The sequence below is a fragment of the Canis lupus genome, chromosome 8 (assembly GCF_048164855.1).
Source record: "Canis lupus baileyi chromosome 8, mCanLup2.hap1, whole genome shotgun sequence".
NCBI classification, from domain to species: domain Eukaryota; kingdom Metazoa; phylum Chordata; class Mammalia; order Carnivora; family Canidae; genus Canis; species Canis lupus.
In genome coordinates this window covers 58971982-58991699 of record NC_132845.1, presented here as the reverse complement: position 1 = coordinate 58991699, position 19718 = coordinate 58971982, and the positions used below count along the sequence as shown (strand labels likewise).

At 46.6% G+C, this 19718-nt stretch overlaps 1 protein-coding gene across 8 annotated transcripts in view; it reads left to right on the top strand.

The window, feature by feature from the left end:
* Nucleotides 1–18982, top strand: part of XPO6 (exportin 6) — a 102197-nt gene extending 83215 nt beyond the window's left edge. For 7 of the 8 annotated variants that reach the window (XM_072836281.1, XM_072836286.1, XM_072836285.1 and 4 more), the window contains 11 exons: nucleotides 267–359; nucleotides 3026–3170; nucleotides 4741–4887; nucleotides 5754–5943; nucleotides 10308–10463; nucleotides 11489–11603; nucleotides 11778–11949; nucleotides 13426–13587; nucleotides 15808–15906; nucleotides 16085–16315; nucleotides 18274–18982. In XM_072836281.1, the coding sequence (XP_072692382.1) occupies nucleotides 267–359; nucleotides 3026–3170; nucleotides 4741–4887; nucleotides 5754–5943; nucleotides 10308–10463; nucleotides 11489–11603; nucleotides 11778–11949; nucleotides 13426–13587; nucleotides 15808–15906; nucleotides 16085–16315; nucleotides 18274–18375 (1612 nt within the window). In that variant the 3' untranslated portion in view covers nucleotides 18376–18982. The remainder of the gene's footprint in view (nucleotides 1–266; nucleotides 360–3025; nucleotides 3171–4740; nucleotides 4888–5753; nucleotides 5944–10307; nucleotides 10464–11488; nucleotides 11604–11777; nucleotides 11950–13425; nucleotides 13588–15807; nucleotides 15907–16084; nucleotides 16316–18273) is intronic. The other variant, XM_072836287.1, reaches the window with a different exon arrangement.
* The last annotated feature ends 736 nt before the right edge of the window (nucleotides 18983–19718 follow it).

Below are 19718 nucleotides of genomic sequence, written 5' to 3'. Positions count from 1 at the left end.
TATTTTGTATATTGTCTATATTTCCCGGTTATTTATTTTGTGATCAAAAGTTTTTGATTCTGTAAATCATGCTTTAGTTAGTATCCTTGTTTAAATCTTTATGTACATCTAAGATCAGATCTTTGGGATAAAATTGAAGGTCTAGTCTTGATTTCTTATTTGGATGGAAAAATACCTATCCTCAGGACCTTGTTGGTGCCTTGTCAATTTTGTCTACTTTAGTCCATAAGCTGAGTGTTTTCTTTTTCCTATTTCTTTGCCAACAGGTTGGTTAAAGTCACTCTGTATGGATCTCAGATAAAGTTGTACAACATTGAAACTGCTGTGCCATCAGTACTGAAACCTGACCTCATCGATGTGTAAGTATGGAGCTGTTAGTGCATCCTCGGGTAAGACTTAGTCCTCTAGCCCCCTGTCATTTTATAGGTAAAAAGGGACACTGGTGGCTGCCATGAAGAAGAGAAAGACTCCCTCCTCCAAACCTAGGAAGAGAGGGTTGATTGGGGGTGGGGGTGGTTGGAGTAAGTAGAGTGCATCAGGTGGTGAGAGATGAAAGCAGAGGGCATACGGAGTGGGCATTTCAGGAGGGAGGAGCAGCATGAGCCAAGGCACAGATGAGTTGCAGGGTCCCGCAGTCAGGGAGGCTGTGAGCAGTTTGTGTGGTAGGAGAGGAGGCTGGATAGTTATGGGAGGACCAAGGTGGAAACAACTCGAGTGCCAAGAGTCTTACCCTGTAGGCCATTGACTGAAACTGTTGGGTCTGGACTTACTCAAGGAACACATTCTCTCAGAGCTTCTGACTGCAGCAGGAGGGCAGAAGGCTTCTTGGGTGTTCGTGTGTTACATAAGAACATGGGTGATTTTGAAGGGCATTCAGGGACCACACTCTTAGAAGCTTTCTGGATTCTGGGGAGCCATTAGGAAAGTGACTTACAGAAGGGATAGAAGAATGGGGACTGGAGATGGGGCCATATCCCAGAGATTACACTGCCCAGAAGCCTTGCAAACTATATCCTGTACCAAATCCGGCCCACTGCCAGCTTTCATAAATTAAGTTTTGTTGGAACACAGCTGTGCTCATTTATTAACATATCATCTGTGACTGCTTTTTGTGCCACAGCGGCAGAGTTGAGTAGCTGTGATGGAGAGAGAGTATATATGGCCTGCAAAGCCAAAAATATTTATACTCTGGTGTTTGCAGAAAAAGTCTGCTGATCCCTGTTCTAGATAGTTCTTTAGCTACGAATTAAGTAAATGATAGTCTTATTTACTATAGTGGTTTAGGTTTTTTTTTTTAAAGTATGTGTGTGTATATGCATGCATATATGTGTATATATATGCGTATGTATATATATATATATACTTTTTGAGACTTTAGAGAAAGCTGTGAAGCTTTTGCTGAGAAAAATGCTAATTTGCTCATAAACACAACATCTTGCACACAATTTCAGGAAGTTTTGGAGCCTCCTCTCTTCAGCTTTGTGGAGCTCTCTGAATTTGATAGATTGACTAAAATTCCTAGACCCTAAAGGCAGACTTAGATGTCCTTTTTCTTAATTTGGTACTCAAGAGCTTGAAGGGTAAAATGATCAATGCATTCTAAATATAAAATACAAAATAACTTCTGGGTCACCATGAATTACTTGTATTTTCTTTCTTTAATGTATTTAGGTTAAAGGTATTAACCTTTTCTTACCTAACTTCTTATCTTGAAAAAGTTCCCATCTTTTGTAGAAAGGGGCAAAAATAGAATGAACACTCTCACACTAGATTCATCAGTTATATATATTTTGGTATATTCGCTTTTTTTTTTGTATACACAGGAACACACACTTTTTTTTTTTTTTTTTTAGGTGAACTATTTGAAAGCAAATTGCAGTCAACATGTCAATTCACCTATAAACCCTTCAGCATGTTTCTCTAGGAGCAAGGTCATCTTCCTACATAACCATAATATCATTTTCACCACTCAGAGACTTTCACGGATACAATAATACCTATATCTCACTGCTCCTAGGACCTTTTAGTAGACAGAGGATCTCAGATAAAGCATTTTTTTTTTAAAGATTTTATTTATTTTAGAGCAAGAGAGAGAGCACATGCATGGGGGCGGGGGACAGAGGGAGAGAATCTCAAGCAGCCTCTGTGCTGAGGGTGGAGCCTGACATAGAGTTCAATCTCATGACCCTGAGATCATGACATGAACTGAAACCAAGAGTTGGATACCAACTGACTGAGCCACCCAGGCGCCCAGTATGTAGCATTTTTAAGAATATATATGTGTATATATAATATTTTTCATACTCAGATTTTCCCAGTCCTCTCAGAAATGTCCTTTATATATATATTTTTTTAATCCAAGGTCTAACTAATCATAATTATGTATTATATTTATCTTCTATAATCTAGACCAGTGGGGAAGCAAGGGAAGGATAGAGAGGGAGAGAAGGAAAGAGAAACTGATTAGAGATTTAGACCTTATTTCTTTTTCTTTAAAGAAAATCTTAAAGTCAGGATTTGTCTAGTTGTTTTTGTACTGTATGAGATTGATATTTAACATTTTTAGCAAGAACACTAGATAGGTAGCAGTATGTTCTTCTTGCATCCCATCTGGGGGCACTTGAGGCCAGTTTACCCTCCTGAATTGATACTCCATTTGATTTCCATGTGGTGTCTGCCTGAATCCTACCTCTCTTTCTACTAAAAGGTCCTAGGAGCAGTGAGATCCCAGAGAGAGTGCTCCCCTGAGTACTCACGCTCTTGGTTTCTCAAGTGCTTTCTCCACTAAAAGCCACAGCGACTTAGAGAGCTGATTGCTTTCTGTGTAAGAGGTAGTGGTAGCAAGGTTTAGATGATGAGTTTCAATGTTTACGTCCTACCTGAGCAAGTAAATTATTTCTGTGCTGTCACACGTGTCTTAGAACAACAAATGCACTGGGTGGAATTCTTCCTTCCTATGAAAACGAGTTTAATGCTAATGTATTTTGGCCTTGACCTTGAAAGTTGCATCTTTTCCCCTTTGCAGGCATGCTCAGTCCCTGGCTGCTCTGCAGGCTTACTCTCACTGGCTAGCACAGTATTGCAGTGAAGCTCATCGGCAGAATACACAGCAATTTGTTACGCTTATCTCCACCACCATGGATGCAGTCACACCTCTGATCAGCACGAAGGTCCTGAAACAGCAGAGGCTACACTTTGTAGCTAACTCTTTGTCCTTCTGTCCTACTTATTATAAAATTAAAGTATTGCTTGGTGTTAGATCCATAATTCTTACCACTGTGGTAGAACCATATGTCATTTCAATGTTCCTTTTGAGCTGTGATCCACATAAATTCAAATATAACTTTATTTTTTTAGCTAAGTCCCACACTAATAAATACATGCTCTTTGTGAAAACATAAAACATTGTTCAAATTTATAGACCAAAAAGTTGTGGTACTCTTTAATCCCCTCCTCCAAAACACTGCTGTTCCGTAGTGGGGATGTTTTATAATTTTCCTTTTGATGGAAGTGAGTTCTTGGTGTGTACATCCCTGTAGGATGGATCCTGGAAAGTGGATTTGCTGGGTCAAAGATGTATCCAAGTAAATTTGATAAGATTCTACTGGGTTGTCCTTCGAGAAGACACTGATTTGTATTATGTAGCATATAGAGATTTGTTTTTTTGTAGTTTTATTTTTAAAAGATTTTATTTATTTATTCACAAGAGACACAGAGAAAGAGAGAGAGAAGCAGAGACATAAGCAGACGGAGAAGCAGGCTCCAAGCAGGAAGCCTGATGCGGGACTCGATCCTGGGACTCCAGGATTACACCCTGAGTCAAAGGCAGACACTCAACTGCTGAGCCACCCAGGCATCCCTTTTTTGTAGTTTTAATCAGGCATAGCATTCTCTTCTGCTCTTAACAGAACAATGTATTGTTTTCTGTAAATTTTTGTTGAGTTTGTAATTGTAATTTGTAAATGAGTTACAATGTCCCATGAGGGGGATTTATATAATTTATAATATACCTAGTCATTGCTGGACTTTATAGTTGCCTCCATTTGAAAAAAGTTATCCTAGATAATTCTGAAATGATGTACTCCTGAACTTAGCTTTATCCTTTTGGATGATTTTCTTAGAGAAATTGGGATTAAAGGTGACGGATAGTTTGTGGTTCTAGGAAATTATAATATTTCTTCCCAAAATAATTCTACATGCCCACGACTCTTTGATGTGTATTTTTTTTTTCTACCAGCCAGCACTAGGTCCTGTCTATAAAGAATTTTCTCTTGCTAATTTGAAAAGGGCAGATGGTCCTTGAACTTAGTTTTTGATTGGCACACCGAGGGGAGGAAGCAAGAGAACCTGGCGTGACTGGTGGAGTATAAAAAAGGCAGGTGGAGAGAAAGGTTGACTTGGTTGGAGCTAGAGGAATGAGATGAACAATGCCGAGTAATTTGAATGGTATGCCAAGAAATTTGCCATGGGATTGTGGAGCTAAGAATTGACTGAGTCCGGAGGTGTTGGTGACTATGGACAAGAGAAACCAGAGGTGGTGTTTCTGGCCTGAGGTCAGGAGCCAAGATGTAGCACAGAGGAGGGTGTTGCATTGCTGGGCATCGTCCCCAGAAATTTCTTTGATATAGAACCCATGTGGGTAATGGCTCCCAGAGCCTTATTTGGCTTGTGGCTGCCTCATTAAAGTTCTAATACTAGGCTCACAGGAGAGTAAGCTGACATGTCCCCTTCTGTCTCCAGGTCCAAGACAAGTTGCTGCTATCTGCGTGCCACTTACTGGTCTCCCTGGCCACCACTGTGAGGCCCGTCTTTCTGATCAGTATCCCCGCGGTGCAGAAAGTATTCAACAGAATCACCGATGCCTCTGCTCAGCGACTTGTCGATAAGGTGGGAGACCCCAGGGCCACCCTGCACTGGTCCTGGAGCCGTGTGGCTCAGACTCAGGGAGACCTTTCTTATGCACTCGGAGCTTACAGCCCATGCCAGCAGAGACGGTTTCTTTACGTGTGGCACTTAGGGCAGCCTCAGCACTTTCTCATTAGGCCCTTCGAACACAGGCGGCAGGCAGTATGTGGATAAGGATGTAACACATTCCTCTTGGTAGGCACACAAATGGTGCTGCTTTGAGAGCTGGCGATTTGACTGGAGTTGTCAAGAGTCCCCTTTGCATTCTTTTTGGTTTGAAACAGTCTGTTTTTATTGTTATATTTATTTTCTTAGGGTTGAGACACTCCAGACAAAGATTTTCATAATCTTTAGGAGGCTCAGGCTAGAAGTTTAAAAACAAAACAGAGGTGGTGTCAGAGGGCAGTCAAAGCAGTTACTTGAGAGCACCTGGGATATGAACATAGTGCTTTGGACACAGCGCTGAGCATATGTCCTAAGAGGTTTTTTTACTGCCTCACACTCTCATCCCTGTTCTGAGCAGCTTCTCAGAGGGTGTTGAATGCAGTATCTGTGACTTTTCCCTCTGTAAGTCTTCTGATACCAGAATTGAGGGGAAGTGATGGCACCAAGAAAGATTATTAGGGCTGGGTCTGGAATGTGTTGGACCCAGACTTGTTGTTACTGCTTCAGTTTCTCTCCCCTCCCTGCATTACCTTTGGCTGGGCCCAAAGCTCCAGGCCCAGTCTGGGGGAACAGAGCCTGGAGGCCTGAGCTGTGTGTGCCCATGCTAGGTGCCAAGGCCATGTAATGTGCACTTGTCTGTTGCTCTTTGCCCTCTGATGGATGCCCATGGGGGTCTCTTCCAGGCTCAGGTGTTGGTGTGCCGAGCCCTCTCTAACATCCTTCTGCTTCCGTGGCCAAACCTCCCTGAGAATGAACAGCAGTGGCCCGTGCGTTCCATCAACCATGCCAGCCTCATCTCTGCACTCTCAAGGGACTATCGCAACCTGAAACCCAATGCTGTTGCCCCACAGAGGAAGATGCCACTGGATGACAGTAAGTATCCCCTAGGCAGGGACAGCCTGGGAAGACAGGTAGGGCAGCACTTCCTTTGTGGCTGATGAGGTATTCATCTGTCTGTTGTCACATGGCTGCTGGGTGGGAGAGCCAGCCTTGGCTGGTGGAATCCTGCGTCTCTGGAATTCTGTGAACCCGTCAGCTGGACGGGTTTCCTGAATGTAGGACACCTCCTTTCTTAGTTAAAATGTCAAAAGTAAGTAAACCATTGATGGTGTCTTCTGTGGATAAAAAGTCTACAATGACTAATTGATTCATTTTAGATACTTGTATAAGCAATCAAAGCAATTCACCTCTACACACTGGGAAAAATGGATTTAAGTACTGTCTTTTAAAACTATTTTTAACCTTTCTCTAAATGCATGTGTTTCAGAGGCTTTGAAAGAAGTTGGTATCTTCATTATTGGCACTTCAAATTTGATTGTTTATATTCAAAAGGGAGGAAAAAGATGAATCAAGAAAACACAGTTCAAATAGAAGGCATCAGATTTCTCTGAAAAATCTTCCAGAAAGTACAAATTTTGTAGAAATACTTTAAAAATACAGTATTTTCACACACTATTTTCCAGAAAATACTGAAATGTTGGATGACATTTATAGAATGTCAACAAAAACGCTTTGTGAAATGTTAGAAATAGCAATAAGTACTCAACATACTTTCTAAGAACATTATTTTTATAATCAGGAACATTAACAAGTGCTCATTTTACAAAAATATTAGGAACTGTAAAGAATGGAAAAAATCTCTTAAATCTCCCATTTCAGTATTTTAGAAAGTAACCATTTTAGCAATCTTGTTGTCTTCCTTTTTCTCTGTTTCAATGTCTTCTCTAGTTCTGTGGGTGCTTAAGAGTGGCAGAGTTAGGGGCACCTGGGTCTGTTAAGGGTCTGCCTTTGGCTCAAGTCATGATCTCAGGTCCTGGGATCGAGCTCTGCGTTGGGCTCCCTGCTCAGCAGGGAGTCTGCTTCTCCCTCTCCCTCTGCCCCTCCCCACCTCTTGTGCTCACTGTCTCTCTCGCTCTCTCTCTTGCTCTGCTCTCTCTCAAGTAAATAAATAATATCTTAAAAAAGAAAAAAAAGAACAGAGTTAGTGAGGGTGCCCTATGCACTGGGCACCTGCCTGGGTGGTCTCCTCATCACCGCATGTCTGGCTGTGCCAGCACCACCCTTCACGGTCTAGTGTTTGTTGGGTCCTGGATCTCAGTGTTTTGTGTTCAGTAATTTAATTCCCAGATCAGCCTTGAGTTAGTTACTGTTGATATCCTGATTTAATTCCTGAGGAAACTAGGGTAAGGTGAAGTGGTTTTCCTAGGGGTTACGTACAGCTAGTGTCTTTTCTCCCTTTATCTTACATATACTTATTATCAGTCAGTGTAAGCTATGTGGTAAATAATGCCAAAATCTTAGTGGCTTAATCCAGTAACAAGAGGTATTTCTTGCTCCTACTACATGTCCAGCTGGGATCAAGGGGGTTGGGAATGTCCTGCTTGTTGTTCTGGTCACTTGAGGCCCCAGGCTGCTGAGGCTGCTATACAGTTTGCGCTTACACTGAGGTTGGGGCGTGGGGGATGTTGCAGTAGTGCTCCAGGAGCTGGTCTGCAGGTGACACCTGGCCTCTGTATTTCTGCTCACATTTCATTGGCCAGAACATACGAGTATATGGCCACAGCTTCCCTGCAGAGTGCATGCAACTGTGTGCTGGAGCTGTCTGCTGAACAGAACCAGTGATTTCCACAGGGAATATACTTAACAGCAGAGTTAACATCTGTGGCATGTTCACTGTGTGCTGAGTGCTAGGCTGAGAACTTTCTACACGTTCCTTCATTCAGCCTTCCCTGCAGCCCAATGAAATTTGTCTTCTCCTCTTCTATGAGTGATAACACGAAGGCCTGGAAAGCTTTTCCCATTGCAGCTTAGTACACTGAAAAATTTTGATACCTACACAATACTTGAAAGACTTAAGCAAAGGAACAACTGTCTCTCTCACTCGAGGATTTACCACTTAATATTTTGCCACACTTGTCTTCTTGCCCACCCCACACTTTTAACAGAGCCATATAAATAGAGTAAGCTGCTTACACTGACACTTTATCCTGAATTCTTAACCTTGACTTTTGAAACATGATACTCTCTTATATAACCCAAACACCATGAATACAACCAGGCTGTGCAGCCTTGTAAATGATAATGTCATTTTACATATAGACCACATTCAGATTTTCCCCAGGTGTTACCAAAGTGGCCTTTTTGCTTCTTAAAAATCCAAGATATAGTCAGGGATCATGTATTCTAGTTGGTTGTCCAATCCTTCCAGTCTTTTAATACAGAAAAGCATTCCTGGTTTGTGTTTTATGTAATCTTGACATTTTTGAAGAGTCCAAACCCACATTCTTGTAAAATGTTTTGTAAGCTCTTCTGACTGTTTCCAGCAGTTTGGGCAGGAATACCACTTGGGCAGTGTTGTGTCCTTTCTGTTGCATCGCTTCCATGTGCCCCATTATTGGCCTGCTCAGTGTGGTCACCTGCTGGAAGCAGGGCCTGCCAGTTTCTCCATTGTAAAGTGCCCTTCCCGTGTGTGTGTGTGTGTGTGTGTGTGTGTCTGCACCACCCCCGCCCCCAGCTCGCAGGTGTAGGTTGCTTAGGATCAGAGAGAAGGAATGGGGTCAGGAATCAGCCTTGCATCTGAGTGGCTCCAGATCCTGATTCTTTACCACATCGCCCCTTTGTTCTTGAAAGAATTGTTTTTAATGGTCTGGTAACATCCTATCCTGTGGAATACCACATTTTATATACCTATTCTCCTATTATTACATATTTAATGGTGCTTTTAGTTTCCCCTTGTATGTACATTTCTGTGAATGTACTTTGGTTACTGTTTCAATTTCCTTACACATCAGAGGTCAGATTTTGGTCTCTTGACTCTGTTAGCTTTTCCCCCTAAACTACTTCTCCTGTGCCTTGTGTATTCTTGGGGAAACATCTAACCCAAGTACAGTTTCCTGGTTTGGTTAAGTCCCTGTGCTTGGAGTAGTGTTGTGTGAGTGGCTCCTTCAGTATGATGCGTGTGCCTTTGGCTCACATGCCTCGTCTGCATGACCAGCCTTTAGAAGACCAGGAGTGTCGTGAGTTGTTATTTTCAATTACACTCAGTCCTTTGAGTGAGGTGGTTTTATCTATCTATCCACACTTTCAGATGAGAAACTGAGACTTAGAATCTAGTGGAGTTAGGAGTCAGTCCTGGTTGCATCCACTGCCAGACATCGATTCTTTCTGCCGTACCCTTCCCTGGAAGCCGCTTCAGTCTCCAGAGAGGCTGGTGAGCATGGGGGCCCAGGGAGTGTGGCCAGGTGGAGGCCAGCTCTCAGCCTTGTCCTGGTTCAGCCTCCAGAGCTCCACCAGGGCTGAGTCTCCCCAGCTCCCTGAGCCATGGGGGAGGCAACTCTGTGTGTAAGGGTGAGAGCCAACTCCACCAGTGCTGGGGAAGGATGACAGCTTCCCTGTACCGAACCTTCTGATATGTCAGGTACTTTGCTGAAACATTCTCAACCTTGTCTATCATCCTCACAGCAACCCTGCAAAGGTGGAGCTGTTGGCTATCCCCAGTGTCCTGACAAGGGGCTTGCCCCGGTTCTAGAGCCATCTAGTGCTCATCTGTAGTTCTTCTCTAGGTTCCTCTGGTCTGGGCCCTTGCTGTGTCCTCTTAGCTCCTGCCAGTTTGCTGGCCACTGCCTCTGCTTTCTCTGTGGAGGGATCACGTGAGCATTCACATCAGGGTCTCCTTAGAAGTGTTTGTGGTTAATAACACAATATCATATGATAATTGTATGTATTGTCAGGCCACAGGCACAGTGGGCAAGAATTGATCAGATGGTCTATTCCTGAGGACAGCAGCAGCACATGTGCTGGCAGGTGCTGGTGTGGATTTCAGGAGATCCAGATATACCAGAGGTATATCTGGAGCTGAAGGCGTGCTTGATCTGCGTGTGTCCATTCTTGCCTGGGGTAGTTGCCTTGTGAGTTTCTCACTCGTCCCCTAACCAGAGGCTGCACTTTACCTTTCCCTCTCTGTGGACTGGTTTCTGGTGGATAGAAGCAGAAGAGAGGCAAAAAACTGAGTGGGCAGGCAACTGGAGTCCTGACAGTAAAAGGGCAAAAAGAGAGAAAAGGTTGTATGGAGAAAGAGAGAGAGATGGATAACTCAATCAAGAGAGACAGTGTTCCTTTAGCAAGACTTCTGCAACTGTCCTCTGAATACCTGTGCAAATGTCCCCCCTTCCCGTGTGTTCCCTTACCCTGCTTTATCCTCAGACAAGTTGTAACGTGCACTGAATCTCAATTTGCAGCAAAAGTGATTATCCACCAGACACTTAGCGTCTTAGAGGACATCGTGGAGAATATCTCCGGAGAGTCCACCAAGTCCCGGCAGATATGCTACCAGTCGCTGCAGGAATCCGTGCAGGTCTCCCTGGCCCTCTTTCCAGCTTTTATCCATCAGTCAGGTAGGAGCTGGCGGCAGGCCCCCTGGTGGCTGGTGCCGGCAAGTCCCAGAATGACTGCTTGGCTCTGCAGAATGCATGGCATGGGCAGTGCAGGCCTTGATGCTGACAGTAGAGGGCAGGGATGCTTATGGGCAGACCTTACCTGGACCTTGCACCTGTGTCATGTGGCCCAGAGTCAATTTGGGGCATCTTGCATAGTGTTCACTTCTGAGTCTTTGCCTTCTCCCAGAGTGGAATATGAGAGGATGAGGTGATGGGGTCATTGTACAGAAGAAAAAACTTTTCCCCATGAGTGCTGCTTATTTCCTTAAATGGCAAGATGGGTTTTGCTGACATGGATCCCTCTCTCCCTCTGTCAGTGTCACCAGTGAGGTGCTGTGGCACAGTGACTGCACATGGCCTGGCTCTCAAAAGGGAGATAGTGGGGTTTGTCAGTCAGGACGCACTCCATGATTGCCTCTTGTAAGCAGAGTGTGTGAGATTAGAGCCAAAATGTACTGTACAAGATGATTGTTTAGATCTGCAAGTGGAACCAGACTAAATGTAACCAGTATTTTCTGCAATTAATCCCTTTAATGGACTAGGGCCATGCAGCCTGAATACACCCTCATTATCCACTTTTAGCCACTTAACCCCTGACCCGAGTGCGAGGATTAGTGGTCAGAGAGAAATGGTAAGAGCACTCAGGTGTTGGCCCAGTTGAATGGCTCCATCAGAGTGAGCACAAAAATGATCTATCTACATTGAGAATTCAGTGCTGGTGGATGCCGAGTGGTGAAGGAGGCTTCCTAGTGACCTTCACTTCTCTAGTGAGCCGTTGTCAACCAGAGGTTCATGACGCCAGACTGGTTTTTTTGGCATGTCCCTAGTTGTTTCCCACTTTCCATCATGGACTCCAGTGGTGTTGGGGAAGCTTCTTCCAGCAGGAAGTCTTTGGGAGAGATGGTGGTGCAGCTTGTAAAAGGAGGGCTCCTGTTGATATCTATGCATGTGTCTCTGACTGTTTGCTTTGTGCCTTTATGTAGATGTGACCGATGAGATGCTGAGCTTCTTCCTCACCCTGTTTCGAGGCCTTAGAGTACAGATGGGTGTGCCTTTCACAGAGCAAATCATACAGACTTTCCTCAACATGTTTACCAGGTAACTGCAGATCTACTGTCCTTGGCTTCCAGATTCCCAAGGGAGAAGTAGTGGGGCCCGGCTACAGAGCCTGGGACTTTCTGTTCCTTTTCTTCACTTGCCTCAAGTGTTGGTTTTTGTGCTGGCCCCTGAGAAACATTCCCTTGGCTACCGTGTGCTTCCCCTTGTCTGTAGAGAGCAGTTGGCTGAGAGTATCCTCCATGAAGGCAGCACTGGCTGCCGGGTGGTGGAGAAGTTCCTGAAGATCCTGCAGGTGGTGGTCCAGGAGCCTGGCCAGGTGTTCAAGCCTTTTCTCCCCAGCATCATCTCCCTGTGCATGGAGCAGGTGTATCCCATCATTGCCGAGGTACGAGAGGCTGGGCCGGTACCCTGTACTGCCTCCTGTGTGCCCCTGGGGACAGAATGAAATCATGAAGAAAATGCATTGCATTTTAAAGCTAATTTGTTAGTTACTTTTCTTGTAAAATAATTTTTTCCAAGAAAGAATGCCTTTAGCTCGGTCCAGTCTGTTTATATTGGTTGTGTGAATCTGAACTAGTCTAGTGAAAGCATAGCAGGTTAATTGCCACCAGGTTGGTTGGTAAGATCAGTCTCCTATGGCAAACAATTCATAACTTTAAGTGAATATGTGGTTTTCTCTAGCAAACATTATAACAAATGTATTATCCTAGTAAGAACATTTCACTGATCTCAAGGATATTAGGCTAGTTTTTGGAACCATGCAAAGGTTCTGTTGTTAAAGGAATGCTCTTCCTCCTTTGAAAATAGACATTCAGCATGACAAGATCCAGAATAAGTGTGGATTTAATTGCATTTTATGTCATAGTTAAATAAGAACTAACCTTTTTAAGTGCCCCAACTAAGGCTTAAATAAGTCAGTTGCTTTGCATCATTAAACACACTTGGGTCCTGTAAGGATTCCTGCCATGGGAGCTCGTGCCCTCTGGTCCCAATTTAATTTTAATCAAGGCTGAATTAAATATATCCGGACCTTACAGTTTTGAATTCTGCAGAGACATCTGGAATATTGTGACCTGGCATGCCCCTCAGTGACTTGGAGATTTTTGGTTCAATTCGAATATATTGCTAAGTCTATCTTCCCCTTCACCCCTCCTCTCAGAATCTTGCTACCAGTGGCTGGGGAGATGGGCCCAGAGTACTTAGCCCTGCACGCCGCCTCCCCCTGGGGATCCTCTAGTGTGGCTGTGGCTTGTAGGTGCTCCTTGAACTCCTGTTCCACAGAGGGCAGAACTGCTTTTAAGACTTTTTACTTGTTTTGCATAAGATCAGCAGGTTAGCTGGGACAGCAGTTTTTATCCTGGGAAAAGGAACAGCACGACCAAGAAGATGTGGCAGGTCACAGCAGCTGCTTTCTAAATAGGAAACCCACATTCCTACTTGTTCTGCCATTTGGTAGCCTCTTTCCCCAGCTGAGAGGACTGAGTGCTTCTGACAGAAAAGAGGCCCCTTGGGGCACCTGGCTGGCTCAGTTGGTAGAGTGTGCTACTTGTGGTGATCTCAGGGTTTGAGGTTGAGCCCCACTTTGAGTGTAGGTTACTTAAAAATAAAACATTTAGGGAAAAAATGTAAAATAAAGGGCCCCTTGGAACTGACTCCAGTGTCGTGTCTCTGGGGAAGTTGGCCTGGTTTGAACTGCTGGCCCGAGGGGAACTTGACTGGACAAGAGTGTGGGTGGGACGCTGACACTCTGTGTGCTATTAACTAGGCATCGCTTAGGCCTCTTTGTTGCTCTGAGCCAAGGCTGTGAGTGGCCCCCTGAGCCGCAGGAAGGGAAGGTTTGAGGGTCTGTGTGTCTCCGCAGCGCCCCTCCCCTGATGTGAAGGCTGAGCTGTTTGAGCTCCTTTTCCGGACGCTCCATCACAACTGGAGGTACTTCTTCAAGTCCACTGTCCTGGCCAGTGTCCAGAGGGGGATCGCTGAGGAGCAGATGGAGAATGAGCCTCAGTTCAGTGCCATCATGCAGGTAACGTGCAGGCAGAGCTGGTGAGGCTGCCATGCAATCCCAGGATGGAGAGGCCTCATTCTGGACACCACCTGGGTCCTTTGGCTGTCTATCCCTTGGTTTGCTTCCCTGGCATATGAGGAAGCCATGTAGCTTCTGATCAGAGCTTAGTGCTACCACTTAGTACTTGGGAAGTTAGTTAAGTTCTTGGAGCCTCTGTCTCTTCATCTGTAAAGTGGAGAGAATGCTGCCTATTTCATGGGTTTTAGTGTGAGGATGGACTGAGTTAGTTTCCACCCAGCAGCTGGCGCCTGCGGGTGCTGGATAAATACCTGTCCATATGCCTTGTAGTGGGTGTTTCCCAAGTGTGAGGGGACTGCCTGTAGTACATTGGGGCCCACTTAACTAGAAGCTAAGTGAAGTCCCTTGGGGAGGGGCCCAGGGATCTGCATTTTGTAAAGATCATTCTGGCTGGTACTGTACTGGGGAAACACTGTCCTATGAGCAGGCTGTCTTGGGGGCTGACTGGACCCTGCTGTAGGAGACCAGGGTACCCCCCCTTGCTGGGGATGGCCGGGCTGCCTAGTGGCTGCTGCTTGGTTGCTGTCCTCATTCCACACTTCATCGTATAGCTTTTTATTCTAAGCCCAGGTCGAAGTAGAACGTTTTCCTTTTTTTTTTTTTTTTTTTTTGTCACTGCAAGGTTTTCTTTTTGGGGTAGCCAGAGAGATTCTCCCCTTCTTCCCTTGAGCTCCCTGTGTAGAGATTCTTCTCTGGATAAACACAAGCCCTACCCCTGGCCTCTTGCTGCCCTGCTGTCTCCAGTGTGGCTTTGGGTGTGGAATATTCGTGTGCTTTCCTCCTCCCCCCACCTCAACCTTGTTTTTAAGCCTTCTGGGGCAGACGGATGCCTGGCCCCCTACTCAGGATTGTGAAAGCCACTTTGGAAAACAGCTTCATAGTGTCAGTTTCTTATCAAGTTGAGCATGTAGTCACTACCTGATCAAGAATCCCACTTTCTAAGCATTTTGCTTAAGATAAATGAAAATGTATTCATGCCATGTGTCTGTAGGTGTTTATAGTGGTTTTTTTCATAATTGCCAAAATCTGGAAATAATCCGGGATAGCCATCAGCTGAGACACATGCATGTAATGGACTGCTACTTAACAGTAAAAAGGAACATGTTCTTACACCAAGACCAGCATAGATGCTTCCAAATATGTTATGCTGGGTGAGAAGCCAGATCCAGAAGGCCCCAGACCATATGATTTCCACTCCATCATGTAACTTTCGAAAAAGGCAGCACCAGAGGGACAGAATGAGCAGTGGTTCCCTTGGGGTAGGGGGAGGAGACTGTGAAGGGGACATGAGAGAACTTTTTGGAGAGACGGAAGTGTTGTGTGTCTTGTTTGTCATGCTGGTTAGATGACTGTGGGTTGGTCAGAATTGCACAAGGGTGAACCCCAAAAGGGTGAGTTTTTTTTTTTACTCAGTGTCATACTTCAGTAAACCCAAATTAATAAATAAAACCATTGGGCATCATTGGAAATCTCCCTGCTGCATCAGGCCTTACAAGACTCTTCTTGTAGCTCAGGGGCCTGGACGCAAAAGGACAGACAGACAGCAGCTTGTTGGGGGTGGGAGCTTACACATCATTGGCTTTTTTTTTTTTTTTTTTTTTTTTGCAGAGGAAGGGTATTACTTTTTGCCCTAGAACTTGTAACTTTTATAGTCCAGAAACTCAAAGCAGTTTAAAAATTTGTTGCTTAACCCCTAGGCAGAGGCATCCAGTTTGAAGGAGCCTCCCAGGATTTGTGGTTTATAAAAGTTGGGACACCAAGGAGAGGGTGTGTGGCTTCCAGAGGTGAGGGGTTGGCTTGAGAGGAGGCAGCAGGAGTCTGCTGAGATTGCTGAGGATTTGACTAGAGTCATTTGACCAGCTTCTTGCTTCAAAAGTGGAATCCATGAAGGGATCTGGAGGTTTATTATAAAAGATTAAGGTGAGACTAGTATGTGGAGTTAAGCCCAGTGCGGGAGGACTGTAGAGCTAAGACTACACAGGAATATTCCAAGATCTGACCAGGAGAATCAAGGCAGTGGATACCCTTGTCCTGCCATGGGCATGAGGAACCACTTGTGGGGTGTGGGTTCTTTTGGTGGGGAGTGAGGGTGGGGGCCCAGGAGGGCTGGGTCTGAGATGGTTTAAGTGCTGCTCATCACATAGTGGTCTTATTTCCTAGGCTTTTGGACAGTCCTTTCTTCAGCCTGATATCCACCTATTTAAACAAAATCTCTTCTACTTGGAAACTCTCAACACCAAGCAGAAGCTGTACCACAAGGTTAGCACCCCCTCTCAGAAAGGGTCCTTCATCAGAGGTGTCAGTGGGGTGGGTGGAGTCCCAGTCTTCTAGGGCCACAGCTGGGATGCATGGCAGGAGGCGGGCTGGGGCATAGATGGGCCCCCGGGGGCAGAGTGAGCCCTTATACCCTCACTCAACCCAGCCTCTCTGTCTGCAGAAGATCTTCCGGACCGCCATGCTGTTTCAGTTTGTGAACGTGCTGCTGCAGGTCCTGGTTCACAAGTCCCATGACCTTCTGCAGGAGGAGATCGGCATCGCCATTTACAACATGGCCTCTGTGGACTTTGATGGCTTCTTTGCAGCCTTCCTCCCAGAGTTTCTGACCAGCTGTGATGGTGTGGATGCCAACCAGAAAAATGTGCTGGGGCGAAATTTCAAGATGGATCGGGTGAGGAGAGAGAGGCTAGGCTAAAGGGAAGGGCAAGCATGGGCTTTCACCCTGGTGCCCACTCAGTGGAGAAAGGGCAGGCCACTTCCCTGTGTGGTCTGTACCTGCTGATGGCTCCTGATCGACTTGGGGCTGTGGCTGGATGTGGGAAGCCCCCCCCTCCCCCCCCCCCCCCCCCCCGTGTGGGGGGCAACACATGTACACATGTGTTCTTCATCTCAGCCACTGGCCCCAGCAGTCCATCTGATGGCCTCTGCTTCTTTGTGCTCACTGCATCCCGTCGAGCATCACCCCCCCACTGGGCCCAGTCATCATTTCCTCAAGTATCCTGAGCAGTTGTAGCCTGAACTTGCAGATAGGCTGGGAAGACTGGTGCTCAGGAATCACATCTTCTGAGAGCCCAGGGTTAGGGATGGAATTGTGGGCTCTGCCCAGGCCTTTGGTTCAACATGGGCTGACCTGCTGTTGGTTCCTGGGATGAGCTCCCACAGGACTCACCCTTGTGCCCCTTGCTGTCTGCCCAAGGAGCATGGGGAGGTGGGAAGGGGGCTGTGATAGTCCCGTCCCCCCCGTCCCCCACCCAGTCCCGTATAGCACCTTAGGTAGGGGCCGGGGTGAAGGCGCTGGATGCATATGGAGCCATCGTTGCTGGTGCACATGCCATCTCCTGTCCCAGGGTGTCCTGTCAGGGCTCTCACCTGCCCTCCTTCCTCTCTCCACCATTAGTTCTCTGCATTTGCCTACTAGGCTCTTTCTGGATCTCTTCCCATGGGATGAGTGTTTCATCCCTCACTGCGTGACAACGTGGCAAAATGCAGTCTTGTTCCATGCCCTCGTGCTGTCCCTGCCTTGCCTCCCATGCTGGAGTAGCCAGCCCGCAGGCCTACTGCCCTCTGCCAATTTACACGTTGCTCTTGCTGGAGCAAAGTCTGCTCACTTTTTGCTTATCACATCTGTGATATGTGTGAGGGTAGTTTCCTTTTAGAGTCAGTTCCTGTTTTCCTTGGTCTTGAAATCTTTTTTTTTCCTTGGGATCTATCTTGTCTTCTCCTAAGCTTCTGGAAGTTCACTTCAGCCACTTGGGTAGTTTCCTTCCTGTTCCTTGAGGCCAAATCCTCATATTTAACCCTCCATTTCTAATGATATTCTTATCAGTCAATTCTTGACTTAAAGTAGCAGCTTCTAAATCTAGTTATATGTCAGTGCACCTGGAGGGGCTTATTAAATATACAGAAACGTACTCTTGTGTTCCACTCAGGAAATTTGAATTTGGCATTTGTGAGCCACTGATCTAAAAGACACCCCTTTGGTTTGTTTTCTGAAGGATGAAATAAGTAAAGGAATCTGTGCCTTCATTCATCTGTCTTGCTGGATCATGGTAGAGTTTGGGGTTCTAGCTGCAAGGGATCCACTGGTGTCTGTGGCCTGTGGGCTCCTGGGGTGTCTCTCTTGATTGATAGGACCTGCCTAGAGCCCCAGATAGGGAGGAGGAGTCTGTGGACGCCACTTGGCTAGCTGTGGCAAAGGAGAGGTGTGCATTGGCAGATGTACCCATGTTCATGAGAGAGTCTAGTCTGGACCCCCTTCCCTTCTTTCTGTGGAATCTGGGGCAAGTTTTGGAATATCTCTGTGCTTCACTTTCTTCATCCTTCAAATGGGAGTACTAATGAAACCTGTATCTCAGGCTCGTGGCAAAGTTTGAGTGACTTAGTATCTGGATCCCTCGTGGCAGAGCCTGGTACATGGTGAGCACTAGGGGAGTGTTAACTATTGTTCTTTTGCTCCTATAGGACCTTGGCTGACACATGGTGCATGAATGAGTAGAAATTTCGAGTTTAATAAAACATTTGCAGACCTCTGAGGCTCACCCTGGGATGGAAAGAGCTGGGGTGGGGTGGGGGTGGGATGATTTGGGGTGTTAGATGGGGCTGGGTTGCAGCTGTACCCCTGCCTTCCAGGACCTGCCCTCATTCACCCAGAACGTGCACAGGCTGGTCAACGACCTGCGTTACTACAGACTCTGCAATGACAGCCTGCCCCCCGGCACCGTGAAGCTCTAGGCACAGCCTGCTTGCCGCCAAGGGACTCGAACTCCTGCTGCTGCCACCCGCATCACCTCTGCCCTCTGCCACAGACGGCTCCCAGACAGGCCTCGGCTGCTCCTTGGATTCTTGCACCCTGAACAGTGCTGCCTGCCCCCCTGCCCCTCTCCACGCTCCTCTCCTGCTGCCCACCCAGCCGAGCTGGCTTCAGGGTGCATCTTAGCACTGGTTGGAGTGCCCAGGGCAACGGGAGCAAGCAGAGGGTCATGTGGCCAGGTTCCAGGGAGGCCCCAGGGAATCCTGTGGGCTGGTCTGCGCCACTCCCTTGGACATCAGCCATGAGGCAGAAACGCCAAGGACTGCTCATGACAGTGCCACCTTCTCACCATTCCACCCCCATCCCCGGCCCAGCCGGCCTGGAGAGACTTGATGCTGGAACTGTTTTGGCACTTCTGTCAAGCCTCTCCTGCCCTCCCCTCCGATTGCCTTGAAGTCTCTGCTCTTCGTCAGAGATTTGCAGACTCATGGGTTTTTTTTGTTCTTGTTTTCTCATCATTCCATTGTGATACTAAGGAACTAAGAAGCTTAATGAAAAAATAAAATGCTTATGTTGTTGTTATATAAACACTGGTCAGGGAACGTGTTTCCCCTCAGCCTCTTGGGGCCAGTATGCAGGTGGAGAGGCCATCCTGGTGGGGAGCTGGGCAGTAAGGGATGAGGCCTGTGGCCGTGCCCTGGGAGAGCACAGCAGAGGAGGGCCGGCTGGGGCAGGGTCTCCTAGACGGCCTCTCCATTAAAGCTACGGGAAGACATAGCGCCCCTTTTTCTCAGAGTCTGATGGTAGGGACTTGCCCTTACAGTTCACCTGTGGTGGGAGTGGGTGTGGAGCCCAGGTGCTCATCAGGCGTGGGCTCACACTCTTTCTCCCCCTAGGAAATGGATCTTTGCCAAGAGACTCAGCCGGGTTATTGCCTATCAGTGGACCAAAGTCTCTCTTGAGGTCAGCAGCAGGGTGGAGGTCTGAGTAGGTGGCTTATCTGAGAGGAGGGGTTGAGGAGGGAGGCTGGAGGTGGGCGAGGGGTGGTGGTGGGTGGTGCTCAGGGCTCACTGGTGTGTCTGAGAGCTGGGCCTTGTCAGCCATTCGTGTGTGGAAGTAGTGCTTCTGAAGTTTTTGGGGTGATGTATCAGCGGCTCCTTCCTGCCTTAAGGACCAGTGACCAGACTGACAGGACTAGGCTAGATTCTTTTTTCTTAAGACTTTTTTTTTTTTTTTTAAGTGATCTCTACACCCAGTGTGGGGCTCGAATATAACACTGAGATCAAGAGTCACACACTACCTACTGAGCCAGCCAGGCACCCCT